The sequence below is a fragment of the Canis lupus genome, chromosome 7 (genome assembly GCF_048164855.1).
Source record: "Canis lupus baileyi chromosome 7, mCanLup2.hap1, whole genome shotgun sequence".
Taxonomy (NCBI): domain Eukaryota; kingdom Metazoa; phylum Chordata; class Mammalia; order Carnivora; family Canidae; genus Canis; species Canis lupus.
In genome coordinates, this window is record NC_132844.1 from 6,140,958 (window position 1) to 6,155,465 (window position 14,508).

At 65.5% G+C, this 14,508-nt stretch overlaps 3 protein-coding genes across 19 annotated transcripts in view; 2 read left to right on the forward strand and 1 right to left on the reverse strand.

Annotated features, from left to right (window-relative positions):
* The first annotated feature begins 386 nt into the window (after window positions 1–386).
* MICAL1 (microtubule associated monooxygenase, calponin and LIM domain containing 1) lies at window positions 387–9,746 on the forward strand. 3 transcript variants are annotated; one of them, XM_072831812.1, is made up of 25 exons: window positions 387–444; window positions 1,473–1,764; window positions 1,874–2,081; window positions 2,351–2,455; window positions 2,782–2,886; window positions 3,006–3,161; window positions 3,790–3,890; window positions 4,043–4,300; window positions 4,564–4,679; window positions 4,850–4,976; window positions 5,088–5,169; window positions 5,284–5,422; window positions 5,818–6,020; window positions 6,129–6,217; window positions 6,315–6,368; window positions 6,567–6,650; window positions 6,778–6,934; window positions 7,204–7,280; window positions 7,559–7,844; window positions 7,953–8,059; window positions 8,181–8,294; window positions 8,403–8,496; window positions 8,676–8,775; window positions 8,869–8,942; window positions 9,473–9,746. In XM_072831812.1, the coding sequence occupies exons 2-25, from the start codon at window positions 1,507–1,509 to the stop codon at window positions 9,598–9,600; spliced, it is 3,222 nt and encodes a 1,073-aa protein (XP_072687913.1). In that variant the 5' UTR covers window positions 387–444; window positions 1,473–1,506; the 3' UTR covers window positions 9,601–9,746. The 3 variants fall into 3 exon arrangements, with proteins under 3 accessions (XP_072687913.1, XP_072687912.1, XP_072687914.1); XM_072831811.1 differs by having other exon boundaries at window positions 400–444; window positions 1,470–1,764; XM_072831813.1 differs by having other exon boundaries at window positions 400–444; window positions 1,470–1,764; window positions 6,327–6,368.
* A 138-nt stretch (window positions 9,747–9,884) lies between these two features.
* SMPD2 (sphingomyelin phosphodiesterase 2) lies at window positions 9,885–12,599 on the reverse strand. Of its 3 annotated transcripts, XM_072831814.1 has the most exons (10): window positions 12,453–12,599; window positions 12,245–12,341; window positions 12,080–12,156; window positions 11,804–11,897; window positions 11,626–11,715; window positions 11,339–11,421; window positions 11,068–11,200; window positions 10,872–10,976; window positions 10,374–10,527; window positions 9,885–10,290 (listed from the first exon to the last, which is right to left on the reverse strand). In XM_072831814.1, exons 1-10 carry the CDS (start codon window positions 12,500–12,502, stop codon window positions 9,902–9,904), a joined length of 1,272 nt encoding a protein of 423 aa, XP_072687915.1. In that variant the 5' UTR covers window positions 12,503–12,599; the 3' UTR covers window positions 9,885–9,901. The 3 variants fall into 3 exon arrangements, with proteins under 3 accessions (XP_072687915.1, XP_072687917.1, XP_072687916.1); XM_072831816.1 differs by lacking the exon at window positions 11,626–11,715 and having other exon boundaries at window positions 11,335–11,421; window positions 11,804–11,860; XM_072831815.1 differs by lacking the exon at window positions 11,626–11,715.
* Window positions 12,600–12,890: 291 nt separating this feature from the next.
* PPIL6 (peptidylprolyl isomerase like 6) overlaps window positions 12,891–14,508 on the forward strand; it is a 33,168-nt gene continuing 31,550 nt past the window's right edge. For 12 of the 13 annotated variants that reach the window (XR_012033732.1, XR_012033733.1, XM_072831821.1 and 9 more), the window contains exon 1: window positions 12,891–13,048. Coding sequence is in view for 11 of the 13 variants with exons in the window: in XM_072831821.1 (XP_072687922.1) it covers window positions 12,914–13,048 (135 nt within the window). In the remaining 2 variants the exon portion in view is untranslated. The remainder of the gene's footprint in view (window positions 13,049–14,508) is intronic. The other variant, XM_072831817.1, reaches the window with a different exon arrangement.

Here is a 14,508-nt window from a genome sequence, read left to right on the forward strand (position 1 = left end):
CGGGAAGGAGCCGCGGGTCCCGGGATGGAGCCGCGCGCCCCGGGATGGAGCCGCGGGTCCCCGGGAAGGAGCCGCGGGCCCCGGGATTGAGCCGCGGGTCCCGGGATGGAGCCGCGCGCCCCGGGATGGAGTCGTGGGCCCCGGGCCCCGCCGGGACCCCAGGCGGAACTAGGCGTCGGCAGCGCCACGCCCTGGGCCACCACCCTGCAGCCGTGGGCGGCCCGCGGGCACGAGATGCTAATTAGGCGCGGATAAAGCCCGCGGGCCCCGCGCCGCGCGCCGAAGCCCACACCCCGCGGAACTCCGGGACCCGCGGCGCCCCCCGCGCGCTCCCGCCGCCCGCCCCGCCCCGCCCCGCCCCCCGGTCCCCGCCGCCCCGCCCCGCCCCGCCCAGTCCCCGCCGGCCGCCGGGCAGGACGCGGCCCCCCCGCCCGCGAGAGGCCGGTGAGTAGCCCCGCTCCCGCTCCCGCCCGCCGCCCCCCGCGCCCCGCGCCGCCACCCGCCCGGGGCCCGCGGCCCGCCTCGCTCTCCATCCTCCGCGCGCTGCCCCCGCGCACGTCCCGTGTCCCGGCCCTTCCGGGCTCAGGTCTTGCCCCTGCGGTCCCGCGAGCCCCAGCACAGACCTGCGCCCTTCCCGGCGGCCCGGGTCCGGGCGGCCCTGGCGGGTGGCGCTGGTCTCCGTCTCCCGCCTCGGCCTGGGCCGCCCCGCGACGCCCCCGTTACCCCGTGGGCAACCCCGGCCTCCGCGCCCTCCGACTTCCCCCAGCCCTGGCGTGAGAAGGGCCCCCGACGCCCCCCGAGCGGCGTGGGGGCTCGAGCGGGGGACAAAGGGAGGCCTTGTCCCGGGGACATTCCTGGGCGCGCGCCGGGCGCCGGGGGCGGGGGGGCGGGGCGTCGCGGACGGGCGGGGGGCGGGGGGCGCGAACCGGCCGGGGCCCCGCCAGTCACGGAGGAAGTGTTCGCACCGCAGTGAGTCAGAAATAGCTGCAGCCGTCGGCCTGGGGCGCCGGGCGGGGCGAGGCCGTGGCCCCGGGGGCGGGGGCGGGCGCTCCTGCTGCCACGCGCCCACGCCCCGCGCGCCCTGCGGTCGTCGAGGGCTGCCCGGCCGCGCAGGGGCTCTGCTCCCGGGGCCCAACCTCGCCGCCCCTGGGGGCGCCCCCTGCGCAGCCTCCGGGGAGGACCTGCCCCCGGGGCCCCGGGGAGGGACGGGAGCTCCGAGGCCCGTCGCCCCGCTGCCGGCTGGGCCCTACACTGCCGAGCTTTCGTTTCCAAATTTGGCAAAACCGCCCTTGGAAGGGGGGGACCGGCCTTGCGGGCGGGCTGGGGGAGAGGAGCGGGGCTGCCCCCTGGGGACAGCGGCCGCCTGTGCCCCCCCCCCCCCGCCCTTTCCTTCCTTCTTTCCTTCTCTCCTTCCCTCCCTCCCTCCCTCCCTCCTCCAGCCTCTTCCCGGTCTCCTCCCTCCTCTCCAGCAGCTGCTGCGCTCGCCCCGGAGCCTCCGCGGCCCCCATGGCTTCCTCCGCCTCCACCAACCCAGCACATGCCCACTTTGAGAGCTTCCTGCAGGCCCAGCTGTGCCAGGATGTGCTGAGCAGCTTCCAGGGGCTCTGCGGGGCCCTGGGGCTGGAGCCCGGCGGGGGGCTGCCCCAGTACCGCAAGCTCAAGGCCCAGCTCAACTACTGGAGCGCCAAGTCGCTGTGGGCCAAGCTGGACAAGCGCGCCGAGCAGCCCGTCTACCAGCAGGGCCGGGCCTGTGCCCGCACCAAGGTGCGCCCGCTGCCCGCTGCCCGCTGCCCGCGTCGGGGCGGGGCGGGGCGCGGGAGGAGTCGCAGGAGGGGCGCGATGGCCATGCCCACGCTGCCTTGTGTGCTCGCAGTGCCTGGTGGTGGGGGCTGGCCCGTGCGGGCTGCGGGCCGCCGTGGAGCTGGCACTGCTGGGGGCCCGCGTGGTGCTGGTGGAAAAGCGCACCAAGTTCTCTCGCCACAACGTGCTGCACCTCTGGCCCTTCACCATCCACGACCTCAGGGCCCTCGGCGCCAAGAAGTTCTATGGGCGCTTCTGCACGGGCACCCTGGACCACATCAGTGAGCACCTCGGGGGCCTAGAGGGGCGGTGAGCCGCGCCTACCCACAGGCAGTGGGGTCGGGGTGGGGGGGGGCTGCTGGGACAGCCAGGGGGCAGAGTGGACTTTAGCCGGGTGACCCGCAGGACTCAGGTTCCTCATCTGTGGGACCAGCAGTTGAAATGAGTGACGTCTAAGATGCTTTCCAGCTCTGACCAGGAGCACACTGGGGCCTGGCGGACCTGGGGGACCCCGGGGGGGCCCCGGTCTCTAATCTCCTCTCCCTTCCAGGCATCCGGCAGCTTCAGCTGCTCTTGTTGAAAGTGGTGTTACTGCTCGGGGTGGAAATTCACTGGGGGGTCACTTTCACTGGCCTCCAGCCCCCTCCTAAAAAGGGTGAGTACGTCTCTCCTCCTGAGACTCCCATCTGCCCAGGGTGTCTTGGCCTGTGGGAGGAGGCGGGGACTGGGCGTCCATGGGTCGCCTTTGCCGTGGCGAGGCCCCGCACAGACCACACTGGGCCTCCTTGTGAGCACGTGCGAAGCATGGCCTTCCTCACCTACGTCACCACTGTGGTGAAGGTGAAGGTTGACAGCGCGTCACTGCTCCCTAAAGTAAATGGCAGAGCGCTTTACACATTTGTTTGCTTTACTGGCTTGTCCTGGGAATGGAGGGGCCCCTCCAGACTTGCCCACCCCTGTGCCGCACACCTTCTGCCCCAGGGAGTGGCTGGCGTGCCCGGCTCCAGCCCCACCCCCCGGCCCCACTGGCCAACTATGAATTCGACGTGCTCATCTCTGCTGCCGGAGGTAAATTCGTCCCTGAAGGTGAGTGAGCCCTTCCCTCAAAGAAGCCAGCCTCGCGGGCTCCTCGTGGACCTTCCTAGGCTGCTGAACCCCTCACTCTCTTGCCAATACCTACCCGCCCCCCCCGCCCCCACTTCTAGGCTTCACCGTGCGAGAAATGCGTGGCAAGCTGGCCATTGGCATCACGGTCAACTTTGTGAACAGGCGCACGGTGGAAGAGACGCAGGTGCCCGAGATCAGCGGCGTGGCCAGGATCTACAACCAGAGCTTCTTCCAGAGCCTGCTCAAAGCCACAGGTCGGACACCCCCTCACAGGACCCACACCCTCACCCCACGCCCCCCCCGACTGTGGACTGGTTCCTCCCTCCTCCTGCCAGACCTGTTCTCAGTCCAAGGAATCCCACACTTTCCCATCTTTGTAGTCATGGTGGCAAAGAGCCTGTGCCCTGGGGGCGTCAGTGGGCCCAGCCCCACCTGGCCGCCCAGCGTGAGAAGTCTTGGAAATCTCTCACGAATGCATGGGATTTTGCTTTGTGCTTCTTTATATACGATTTAATATAAAAATGATAAAAATTCAAGGTGAAGGTGGCGCTTCAAGAAGATGCCCCCTGTGTCCTTTGGCTTGGCACCACCCTGACTCCCTGGGGTGTACACACCCTAGTCTGCAAAGCCAGGCTTTCATCTGCAAGGACGGTGAAGGTCACCCAGCTGCCACCCGCCCAAGTTTCTCTCTTTGCTCCTGGACCCAGGACAGGTGGGCCCATCGTGCCACCAGAACTCCTGGGCCGCTGGGTAGGGGCCACCTGCTGCAGTCTAAGCTGTGATCCCAGCTCTCAGAGGTCAGGCATGGCTGGGTGTTTGGAGAGGTGACACATAGTGAGGAGGAGACACATGTCCCCCTGTGTTGTCCCCCTGCCCCCCCAGGCATTGATCTGGAGAACATCGTGTACTATAAGGATGACACCCACTACTTTGTGATGACAGCCAAGAAGCAGTGCCTGCTGCGGCTGGGGGTGCTGCGTCAGGTGGGGCCCGGGCTCAGGCAGGGAGGGGCTGGGCAGTGGGCCCTGGGAGGTAGAGGCCAGCCCTGGACACAGTGTCCCCCCTGGTGAGGAGGGAGCCTGGCCTCTTCCGCCTTTGCCCTTTGACTCCGTGGGTTCGGATCTTTGGCTTGTAGGATTGGCCGGAGATCGACCGGCTGCTGGGCAGTGCCAACGTGGTGCCCGAGGCTCTGCAGCGCTTCGTCCGGGCGGCTGCTGACTTCGCCACCAACGGCAAGCTCGGGAAGCTGGAGTTTGCCCGGGACGCCCACGGGCGGCCTGACATCTCTGCTTTCGACTTCACGAGCATGATGCGGGCAGAGAGTTCTGCTCGAGTGCAGGAGAAGGACGGCGCCCGCCTGCTGCTGGGGCTGGTGGGGGACTGCCTGGTGGAGGTGAGGGGTTGGGGCTCCAACTAAGGGAGAGGTTGGGCTTCCTGGGGCTTCTGAAAACAGGATCTCCTTGTAGAGGCACAGGGGTTCTGTGGCTGGGGGGAGGAAGGTTGCCTCCCGGGAAGGAGGGGATGTAAAGGTTTGCTGGTTGTGGGGAGGAGCTGAGGGCTGCTTGGTGTGATGTGGAGCCCCATCGGCTAGGATTTTGGGGGCTCGGGCACTCCTGCTGGACTTTCACAGAGCTGTTTCCTCTCTCTACCCTGCAGCCCTTCTGGCCCCTGGGCACTGGAGTGGCTCGGGGCTTCTTGGCCGCCTTTGATGCCGCCTGGATGGTGAAGCGGTGGGCAGAGGGTGCTGGGCCCCTAGAAGTGTTGGCGGAGCGGTGAGGCCTGAGTTGGGGGGTGAGGAGGGCAGGGCTAGAAAAAGGACAAGGATAAGGGGGAAGGTGGGGGTGCCGGGTGAATAGATGGGGGCGCGGGCAAGAGAGAAAAGGAAGGCCTGCCCGTTCTTGGGGGATGGGCAGTGATGGGCGCCTCCCACCTACTCGCTCAGGGAGAGCCTGTACCAGCTCCTCTCACAGACCTCCCCGGAAAACATGCACCGCAACGTGGCCCAGTACGAGCTGGACCCGGCCACCCGCTACCCCACCCTGAACCTCCGGGCTGTGACTCCCCATCAGGTCAGACCCCCTGGCACCCACCAGATGTGCCGCCCGGGCCTGCCCCGTCACTGCCCCCCGGGCTGGGGTGGGGGATCAGGCAGCCTTGAGACCTGAAAGGGGCCGCCCTAGGTGCAAGACTTGTATGACGTGATGGCCAAGGAGCCTGGGAGGAGACCCAGCGACAAGCCGGACGCAGGGAAGCCAGCCACAGGTGAGCAGACCTCCCTCCCCCTCCCACACGGAGCCCCGTGCCCGTGCCTGGGGTCTGGGCTCCCTTGGAGTCAGGGCCGTCGGGCGCGGCGCAGCCTCCTCTCTCGGCCCGCAGGCACCCAGGAGGAGCTGCTGCGCTGGTGCCGGGAGCAGACGGCGGGGTACCCGGGTGTCCACGTCACCGACCTGTCCTCCTCCTGGGCCGACGGACGGGCTTTGTGCGCCTTGGTGCACCGGCTGCGGCCTGGCTTGCTGTGAGTTGCTCCCTGGCTCAAGGGGACCCTGGCACCCCGCACCTCCTTCCTGCCCGTCCCTCCCGCGGCCTCAGGCACTGTGGCCTTGGGGGGAAGCACTGTGGACGGGGGCTAGTGCCCCCACATGCTGGGGTCCTTCTGCCCAAGCCCCGCACCCCCACACCCCCCCCCCCCGAGTCTCGTGAGTCACATGCACCCAGCAGGGAGGTTTGTGTGTAGTGGCAGCCCCCGAGGCCACCAGGTGGGTGGGGGCGGGGGGTGCTCCAGGGCAGAGAACCCCTCATGCCCTGTGCTCCCTTTGTGCCCCACCAGCCCCTGCCTGTGCTCCCGGCCTCACCCCGTTGATGGGGTCAGGTTCTGGTCCTTTCCTGACTCCTGTCCCTGGCGTCCCTCAGGGAACCAGCAGAGCTGCGAGGGGTGGGGGCCCTGGAAGCGACAGCTTGGGCGCTCAAGGTGGCAGAGCACGAGCTGGGCATCCCGCCCGTGCTGTCCGCAAAGGCGGTGGTGGCAGGGAGCGACCCGCTGGGTCTCATCGCCTACCTCAGCCACTTCCACAGCACCTTCAAGAACACGGCCCACGGCCCGGGGGGCCCGGAGGGTAGGTGGGGGGACGCGGGCCTCGGGGGCCGGGTATCCAGGGCTGGGCCGGAGCCGCTGCAGGGGCTGTGCGGACTCGCCCTCCACCCTGGCACCCCTCCCCTTGCAGGCCCCGCCCGCCAGGGCTTTCCCGGGACCTCCAGCGCCGTGCTGTTCCTTGGCAAGCTGCAGAGGACCCTGCAGCGGCCCCGGGCCCAGGTGCGGTGGCTGGGCAGGGCCAGAGCGGGCTGGGGCGTTCCTAGGGGGGTCCCTGGGGTGATGGAGGGGCTGGGGCTCAGAGCCATGCTGAGTGTAGGACGTGTTGCAGGAAAACAGGGAGGATACTGGTGGCAAGAAGCCGCGCCTGGAGGTAAATGCATGTGGGGGCTGCTGAGCCCCCCCCCCCCACCCCCCGCTCTGTTCCCTGGGTACCACGCGTCCCATAACCTTCCTGTCCAGCTGCCCTTCCTGGCTCACTTCTCTTCCAGACCTTCCTATCCCCTGCACGCAGCCACTCTCCAGCTCAGCCTGCCTCTCTAGCTTCCCCCCTGAACACTTGCCTCCTTAGGGAGAAGCTAAGACCCCAAGTACGGAGGAGCCACCTGTCCCAGAGTCTGGTGTACCCCCGACACCCCCATCCCAACACCAGGAGGTGAGAGAGGGGGCCCTGTCGGCGGACAGAGGCCCGGGGAGGGCAGGAAGGGGTGTTGCAAGGATAAGGAAGACCTTGGCAGCTGGCCTGGACCCCTGCTGACCCTGTGGTCTGGGGGTCGGTGCAGGCCGGCGCTGGGGACCTGTGCGCACTTTGTGGGGAGCACCTCTACATCCTGGAGCGCCTCTGTGCCGACGGCCGTTTCTTTCATCGGAGCTGCTTCCGCTGCCACACCTGTGAGGCCACGCTGTGGCCAGGTGGCTACCGGCAGCACCCAGAAGATGGTAAGCGGGCCCGGCCGGGGGTGAGGAGCTTGCAACTGGAGGGAAGCTGGGTGCAAGGAGGCAACAAACCCAAGAGGGCACTTTCTTCCCCTGAGTTCAAGGTCTTCTCCATCCTATCCAAGTCCCCGAATGTGGGGTTCTAAGGAAGCAGGAGGCCACCAGAAATTCACCTGTAAATCGAGTCCTGTCCCCCCTGCCCTGAGAAACTGAGTATCTGGGTGTCGGGCTGCGCACGCCTCACGTCTTCACCTCTGGTCACCCCTTCCCAGGACACTTCTACTGCCTCCAGCACCTGCCCCAGGAGGGCCCGGAAGAGGATGGCGGTGACCAAGGCCCCGGGAGTCAGGTAAGAGCTACGAGACCGCATGTTGAGGTGCAGGAAAGAGTGAAGGGGTCCCTCCACGCCCAGCGGACCTTGCCGGGGATGAGAACTGAATGTTCTCTAGAAGGAAAGCTCCACGCAGGCAGGTTTTTCTTACTTATTGACGGATCTCCGGTGTCTCCAGCGCTGCCGGCCGCCGTCGGTAGCATCAGCGGATGAATCCCAGGGCCCGCGTGGGTCGGAGGGGCGGCGTCACCCCTCGGCGGCAGGTCACTGACCAGACCGCCCGCTGGCTTTTCCAGGACCTCCCCGCGGCGGAGGAAGCGAGCATGCCCTCGGGGCCCTCGCCGGCCGTCACTCCCCCAGAGGGGACCAGAGCCGCCCCGAGCCCCGGCCAGCCCACCCAGCCCACCCGACGGCTGATCCGCCTCTCCAGCCCGGAACGCCAGCGGCTGTCCTCCCTTCAGCTCACTCCCGAGCCAGAACTGGAGCCCCCACCCAAGCCTCCCCGCAGCTGCGCCGCCTTGGCCCGCCAGGCCCTGGAGGGCAGCTTCGTGGGGTGGGGAATGCCAGTCCAGAGCCCTCAAGGTACTTGCCTTGCCCAGGTGCGCTGGGTGGTACCGGGACTCCGGAAGGGGGTGCTGGGGGACGGAAAGGGAGGCACGGGGCCCAGGCCACGTCTACCCCTCTGTTCAGTTCTTGTGGCCACGGAGGAAGAGCAGGAACAGAGTGCCTCCTCCAGCGAGGAGGAGGAGGAGGAGGCGGCAGGGGAAACCACGGCTTTGGGCTCAGACATGGAGCAGGTGAGAGGAAGAACCTGGCCTCCTGCCCGCGGAGGCCAGCACCCATCCTCTTCTTCAGCCCCTATCCAACGGCAGGGGAGGGAGGGAAGCCCTACCCCTGACTGGCCTGCCCCTGCCGTAGGCTCTGGTGACCTTGGCCAAGAACTCAGGCACCATGAGCAAGTACCCAACGTGGCAACGGACTCTGCTGCGCCGGGCTAGGGAGGAGGAGATGAAGCGGTTCTGCAAGGCCCAGGTGAGGTCTACGGGTCCGCGGTTCTGGGAGGGAGTGGTCAGCTTAAGCCTCCAGAGCTGTACCTGAGTGACCCAGAGACTCCTGGGCCTCCTGTCTCGTGCCCCTCAGGCTGTCCAGCGGCGACTACATGAGATTGAGACGGCTCTAGGGGACCTGGAGGCTGAGGGCATGAAGGTGGAGCTGGCCTTGAGGAGCCAGGGCGGTGAGTAGACAGCAGGGACGAGCTAGGACATCCCTCCGCCTCCGAGCGCTGTGTTCAGCCCCTGCAGTCCCTCAAACCACCAGACTCTGCTCCCAGCAGGCGCCACCCCTCACGGTCCCGACACCCATGACACTGGTCGGAGGCCTTCTGACCCCCCTCCCGTTCTTCCTTCCCACCAGGATCCCCAGAACAGCAAAACACCCTGTGGATGGAACAGCTGCTACAGCTTGTTCAGAAGAAAAACAGCCTGCTGGCAGAGGAGGCTGAGCTCATGATCACGTAAGGGGCAGGGCGTCGTGACCGTTGGCACATGAGCAAGACCCCAGCCGGCACCTTGGGCAGCTGTGCCTCTTCAACCCCTGCTCCCCACAGGGTGCAAGAGCTGAACCTGGAGGAGAAACAGTGGCATCTGGACCAGGAGCTCCGAGGCTACCTGAACCAGGAAGGTAGGTGGGATGTAGGGAGAGCATCTGGGGCTGGTGTCTACACAGCCTCAGTACTTAAAAGATACTGACCCAGCAACACAGTCCTCTACTGTGAGTGCCTACGAGGAGTTCTAGGAGGGAGCCAGAGAACAGGCTCCAGGCCCCTGCTCTGCCCCGACGTCCGTCAGGCCTGCACAGCTGGGCTGGTGTTAAGATTGCTTACTTTACAAACAGTGCTGCTGCGGGGTGCCTGGCTGCTCCGGGGAAGAGCAGGCAACTCGATCTCGAGGTTGTGAGTTCAAGCCCCACACTGGGTGTAGAGATTACCTATGTTATCATATGTATGTGTTATATATATGATGTATAGATCAATGCATCCAAAATAAAATAAAAACGGTGCTGCTGCTCAACAGTGCTAACCAACCACTGGCGTGGGCAGGCCCAATTTTGGGTATGAGTAAACAAAGCCACGTGGGCTGGGACTGGGCTGCACCCTTCCTGCCTCCCTGCCGGGTTACCGTCCTTTAAGCTTTGTCGTCCATCATCTTCAGGAGCCCTAAAGACCCCTGCCGATCGGCAGGCTGAGGAGCAGCTCCTGAAGAAGCTGCTGGATGTGGTGAACCAGCGAGATACACTTATCCGCTTCCAGGAGGAACTCAGGCTCAGTGAGCTGGCCTGAGCCAGGGCCCCAGGGCTAAGGGGAGGGGGCTGCTGGCCTTGTCTCTACCTGGAGGACTACCTCACCCCAGGACTGTGCCACCCTGCTGGTCCGGGCTGCCTGGGAGGGGGCCTCACTGTTTACAATAAAAGTATTTCTGACACAGACAGGGCTTGGGCTGCCTGTGCATGTGGGCAGTAGGGTGGGCAGGGAGGGCAGATGTGTGGGAGCCCGACGATCTGTATTAGGACAGTCTGATGACAGTCATGACAAACCCTGGCCCCTCTACAAGGAAAAGGCAGAGCCACAAAAGTGTCAAGCTTTATTGTTCCTCAGCTCCGTCCCCCTCCTGCTGCCCCAGGAGCAGGGCTGGCTGAGACTCCAGGCCCAGATCCTGAGCCTCCCTTGCCCTTCCCAGCACGTGCTGGAGCTCAGCGCGAGCCCTTGATAAGCCCTTGGCCTCCTGCATGTGGAAGAGGTAGACTGCACCCGCCCCCAGCAGCACTCCCACGCTGGGGGTCCAGAGGAGTATGGCAACTTCCCTGACCCCTCCTCCAGCTGCCAAGGCACACAGCAGTGCCAGCAGAAGCAGCCCTAGGCCAATCACGTAACCAGCGAAGGTGGCCCACCACCGAGCTTGAGCCACGCCCAGGTCCAGCTCTGTCCAGGCCTCCTTTAATACGCTGATCAACCTCGACCTTTCTGCTGGTCCTAAAACAAAGGCAGGGCAGTGGGTCAGGATGGAGGGGCTGCTTTGTGGGGTGGGACCCAGGGAACGGGTGGGGGTGACCTACCCTGAGTAGGGTCGGGGGTGTGCTGCGGGGGGCTGTGTCTCACACACAGAGTAGCCATCAGGGCTTCGTGATCAGAGAGGGGGGTGCCACTGTGAGGATCGTGGCCTGTAGTGGTCCTAAGAGTCTTACAGGAGATGTAGAACCCAGAAACCGCCTAGGAAAAGTAAGGGCCAGAGAGAAACCTCTTTGAGGGCCTCTCCCCGTTGCCTAGCCGTCGGTGATGATGAGACTGGGCCTGCTGGACAGAAGGTCGGCACAAGTTGGGTCAAGACACACACGGGATCCCTGGGTGGCTCAGCGGTTCAGTGCCTGCCTTTGGCCCAGGGTGTGAGCCTGGAGTCCCAGGATCGAGTCCCACATTGGGGTCCCGGCATAGAGCCTGCTTCTCCCTCTGCCTGTGTCTATGCCCCTCCCTCTCCCTCTATCATGAATAAATAAATAAAATCTTAAAAAAGAAAGACACAGGGGTTAACGACACCCCGAGGGGACAGGCCTGACCTTATACAGCACATAGTCAATGCGGATGCCAAAGGGAAATGGCTCCAGCTCCCGCTGGCTGACGTAGCAGTTCTCAGGTACCATCGTGCAGCCTTCTTCAGAGCCCTGGGTGAAGAGGTGCCTCATGCTAGGACGGGCCGGGGAGAGAAGCTGCGGATGCAGACGTGGGAACCACCAGGCGGCGGGTCCTCCTCACCTTGAAGTCCCGGGTCTCGTGGTAGGCATCATGCAGGCCCGTGCACTCCTTCAGCAGGCGGCAGCCCAGGTCCTTCGGGTGCAGGTTGAGGTCCCCACACAGCAGAACCACGTCGGCCTTCTTGGATGTGTGGCTGGGGAAACCGCGTGGGTGAGGCGGGGCTTCTTCCCTGCCGGCTCCGCCCCCCTGCAAGCGGCGCCCCGGCCGCCCCTCAAGCCCCCTCAAGCCCGGGCCCCATCCCACTTCCCCTGTCAGGCCCAGGCTCACACACTGGATGAACTGGGCCAGTTCCCAAGCTTGGGCCACGCGGTGTGTGAGGTAGACGTCCTTCTGGCGATTGTACTCGGCATGGAGCTGAGCAAGACAGGGGAGGTCAGCAGGGCAGACGACGCTCCCTGACGCTCTCCATCGCGCTGTGCCCGTCGCTCGGCGTGATACTTGGTTATAACCAGGGCGGCTCCGGCCTCGCGACCCAGGCCCGAGGTCGGCCGCCCCCGCCCCCGCCCCCCGCCCCGTCCCAGCACCGCCGCCGGGCCCAGGCGCGCCGGCCTCACTCACGTGGGTCACGTAGGCGTTGAGCACCAGTCCGCTCAGGTGCAGCACCAGCAGCCCCACGGCCTTCCCGCAGAACCAGTCTCCATGGTGGATCTGGGGCGGGAGAGGACGCGCCGGTGCTGCGGCCCCGCCCCCGCCCAGGCCCCGCAGCCCGAGGCGGGGCCCCCGGGCTAAGGCTCACCATGTAGGGGTACCCATTGAGGGTGTAGACGTGCTGCGTGAATTCCTGGATCGGATGCTTGGAGAACACGCACAGACCGCTGCCAATGACGCCGCTGCGAACCGAGTCCCGACGCATAGCCAGCAAGGCCGGAAGCGAACGGCCGCCTCTCCCCCGCCCCCCCCGCGCCTCCCCTCAGCCGGCCGCCGGGGCGCGTCGGCGGCGGGCGGGCTCGAGGCAGCGGCCCCGGGGCGCACGGGCTGCCGGGAGCGCGCTCCGGGCCGGGGGGCTCCTCACCTCCGGAAGTAGTGCGCGGCGGGGTAGGCGGGCAGCAGCTTCTGCCTCAGGCGCTGGAAGTCCTGCTCGCTCCACACCTGAGGGGAGGTGGCGGACGCCTGCCTGCGGCCGTCCCGGCGGGCTCCCCCCCGCGGGCTCCCCCCGCGCCCCCGGGCCCCCGCCCACCTCCTCCAGCAGGGCCAGGTCGAAGCTCTCCATGTTCAGAAGGTCTCCCAGGCGCTTCATGCGGTCGCCGCGGTGCTTGCTGAGGTAGGGGATGCCCCTGGGGACGAGGAGGGCGGGGCGGCGGCGGCTGCAGCGGCTGCAGCGGCTCCGCGGCGGCGGGGAGCGCCCCCCAGGCCGCGGCCCCGGCCCACCCCGCGGGCGCCCTCACCAGCAGTTGAGGTTAAAGATCCTGAGGCGCAGGGAGAAGTTGGGCTTCATGGCGGGCGGGCTCCGGGGCCGCGGGGCGGCCGGCGCGCACAGGTGGTCGGGCCCGCCCCGCGCTCCCCGGAAGGCGGCGGCCGGGCCCCGCGCTCCCCCGGCGGCCGCCCCCCCGCGCGGAGAGGGCGGCGGCGGCGGCGGGCGCTCCCGGGAGGCGAGGGCCGCGCGCGGTCCCCGTCCCCGTCCCCGTCCGCGGAGGCGCTGTCCCCGGCCACCGGCGCCCCCTCGTGCCCCCGGCTTCCGGGATCCGGCAACAGGCGCGAAGTGGAGCGAAGCCCCGGCCTGGCTGCCCGCCCCGCCCCCTCCCGGCGTCCCTCCTCCCGCGGGCGGCGGGGGCGGGGGCGGGGGCGGGGCCGCGCGGTTGCCCTGGCGACGCGCAGCGTTTGTGCCCCGAGCGGGCCCCGCGCCGCCATGGCCAGCCCGCCGCCGTGCCTGCCGAGGTCGGCCCCGTGCCGCTCGCCGCCGCCGCCCGAGCCGCCGCTGCGGGTGAAGGTCGTGGGGCTCTTCACGAGCTCCAGCTTCCAGAGGGCGAAGAGCGCCGCTGAGGTAACCGCGGGAGCTGCCCTCGTGCGGGCGGCCCGGCCTCGCGCCCCCTGGCGACGGGGGCCGACGTTCCGGGGGGCGGGGGGGAGCGTCCCGGCCGCTCGGTGCCGGCTCCGTGCCCCCCTCCGAGCGGGGCCACCTTTAAAGGGAGGTCGGGGCAGCCCGGGTGGCGCCGCAGTTGAGCGCCGCCTTCGGCCCAGGGCGTGACCCCGGGGTCCCGGGATCGAGTCCCGCGTCGGGCTCCCTGCGTGGAGCCTGCTCCTCCCTGTGCCTGGGTCTCTGCTTCTCTCTCTCTCTGGGTCTCTCACGAATAAATAAATAAATAAATAAAATCTTTAAAGGGAGGTCGGCGCGAGGGAGGGTTCAGGAATCTTGCTGGGCGACGGAGGGCAGCCCTCCCCTCTAGGTACCCACATGCTTCCATCTCCACAGTAATTTTTACTTGGCGTTATGGGTTTTTAAAAATTCGTGGAAAAATGTTTAGGAAGAAGTGGTAACGCGTGACTACGGGTTTCTGTTTGCTTTCTGTTTTGCCACGAACTCCCTCCCCAAGTGTTTTTTTCGGCAACTTCATTTGGGAAGTTCTTTTGGGATTTTTTTTCCCCTCATCTTTACATTTTCTCTAGCATTTACTGCATTCCAGTCGAATCAGGTGCTTAATGGAATTTCTCAACAAATGACCCTCAAGTGCTTTGGAGAATCCAAGTATTTCTTTGTAAGCACACAGAACGATATAAAAAGGAAAAAAAAAAAAAAAAAAACAAAACACTTGAAGCAGCTGGAAGAATGTGGCCAGATCAGCAATGGTGCACTGCACATACTATCCAAATGCAGGAGAAATGCAGAACTGGGCACATCTTTGGGGTTTGCTCCAGGAATGCTACTGTTAAGGTGATGCCGAATCCCACCAGTCTGCAGGACCATGCCGTGTCCGTGTTTGAATCTCCCGAAGTATCCAGCTGGATACCGGACACCAAATGTTCTCAAACAAGAAATCTTAAGCAATTCCTGCTTTCTTGCCTGCTCTAAGCCCACAGAGTTTAAGTTTATATCAAATTGTTTGATATAATCCATGATATCAATACAATTGAGTTTGTAATTATATCAAATCAAGCAATAGTAACTGTCGACCTTAAAACAGCCAATTATTTTACCAGCAAAATGGGTTTGATAATAGCACCCAAATTGCAATTTGGGATGTAGCAACGATGGCAAACCAAAGGCAATCTGGGAGATCAAAGGGCAGGAACATTATAGAGAAAAGGAAGAAGCTGGGAGGGGCTGCTTGGGAGGAAAGCCCCTGGATAGAGAGAGAGAGAGAGAGAGAGAGTTCAGGGTAGTGATGGTTTCTCAGTGAGTCATGATCTTACTGGCTGCGCTTGTTGCTGAGCAAGGCAACATTCTCTCTTCCTTCGGGCTGGAGGAGTAAAATACTTACTGCTCCTGGGAATGCAGGTTTGTCT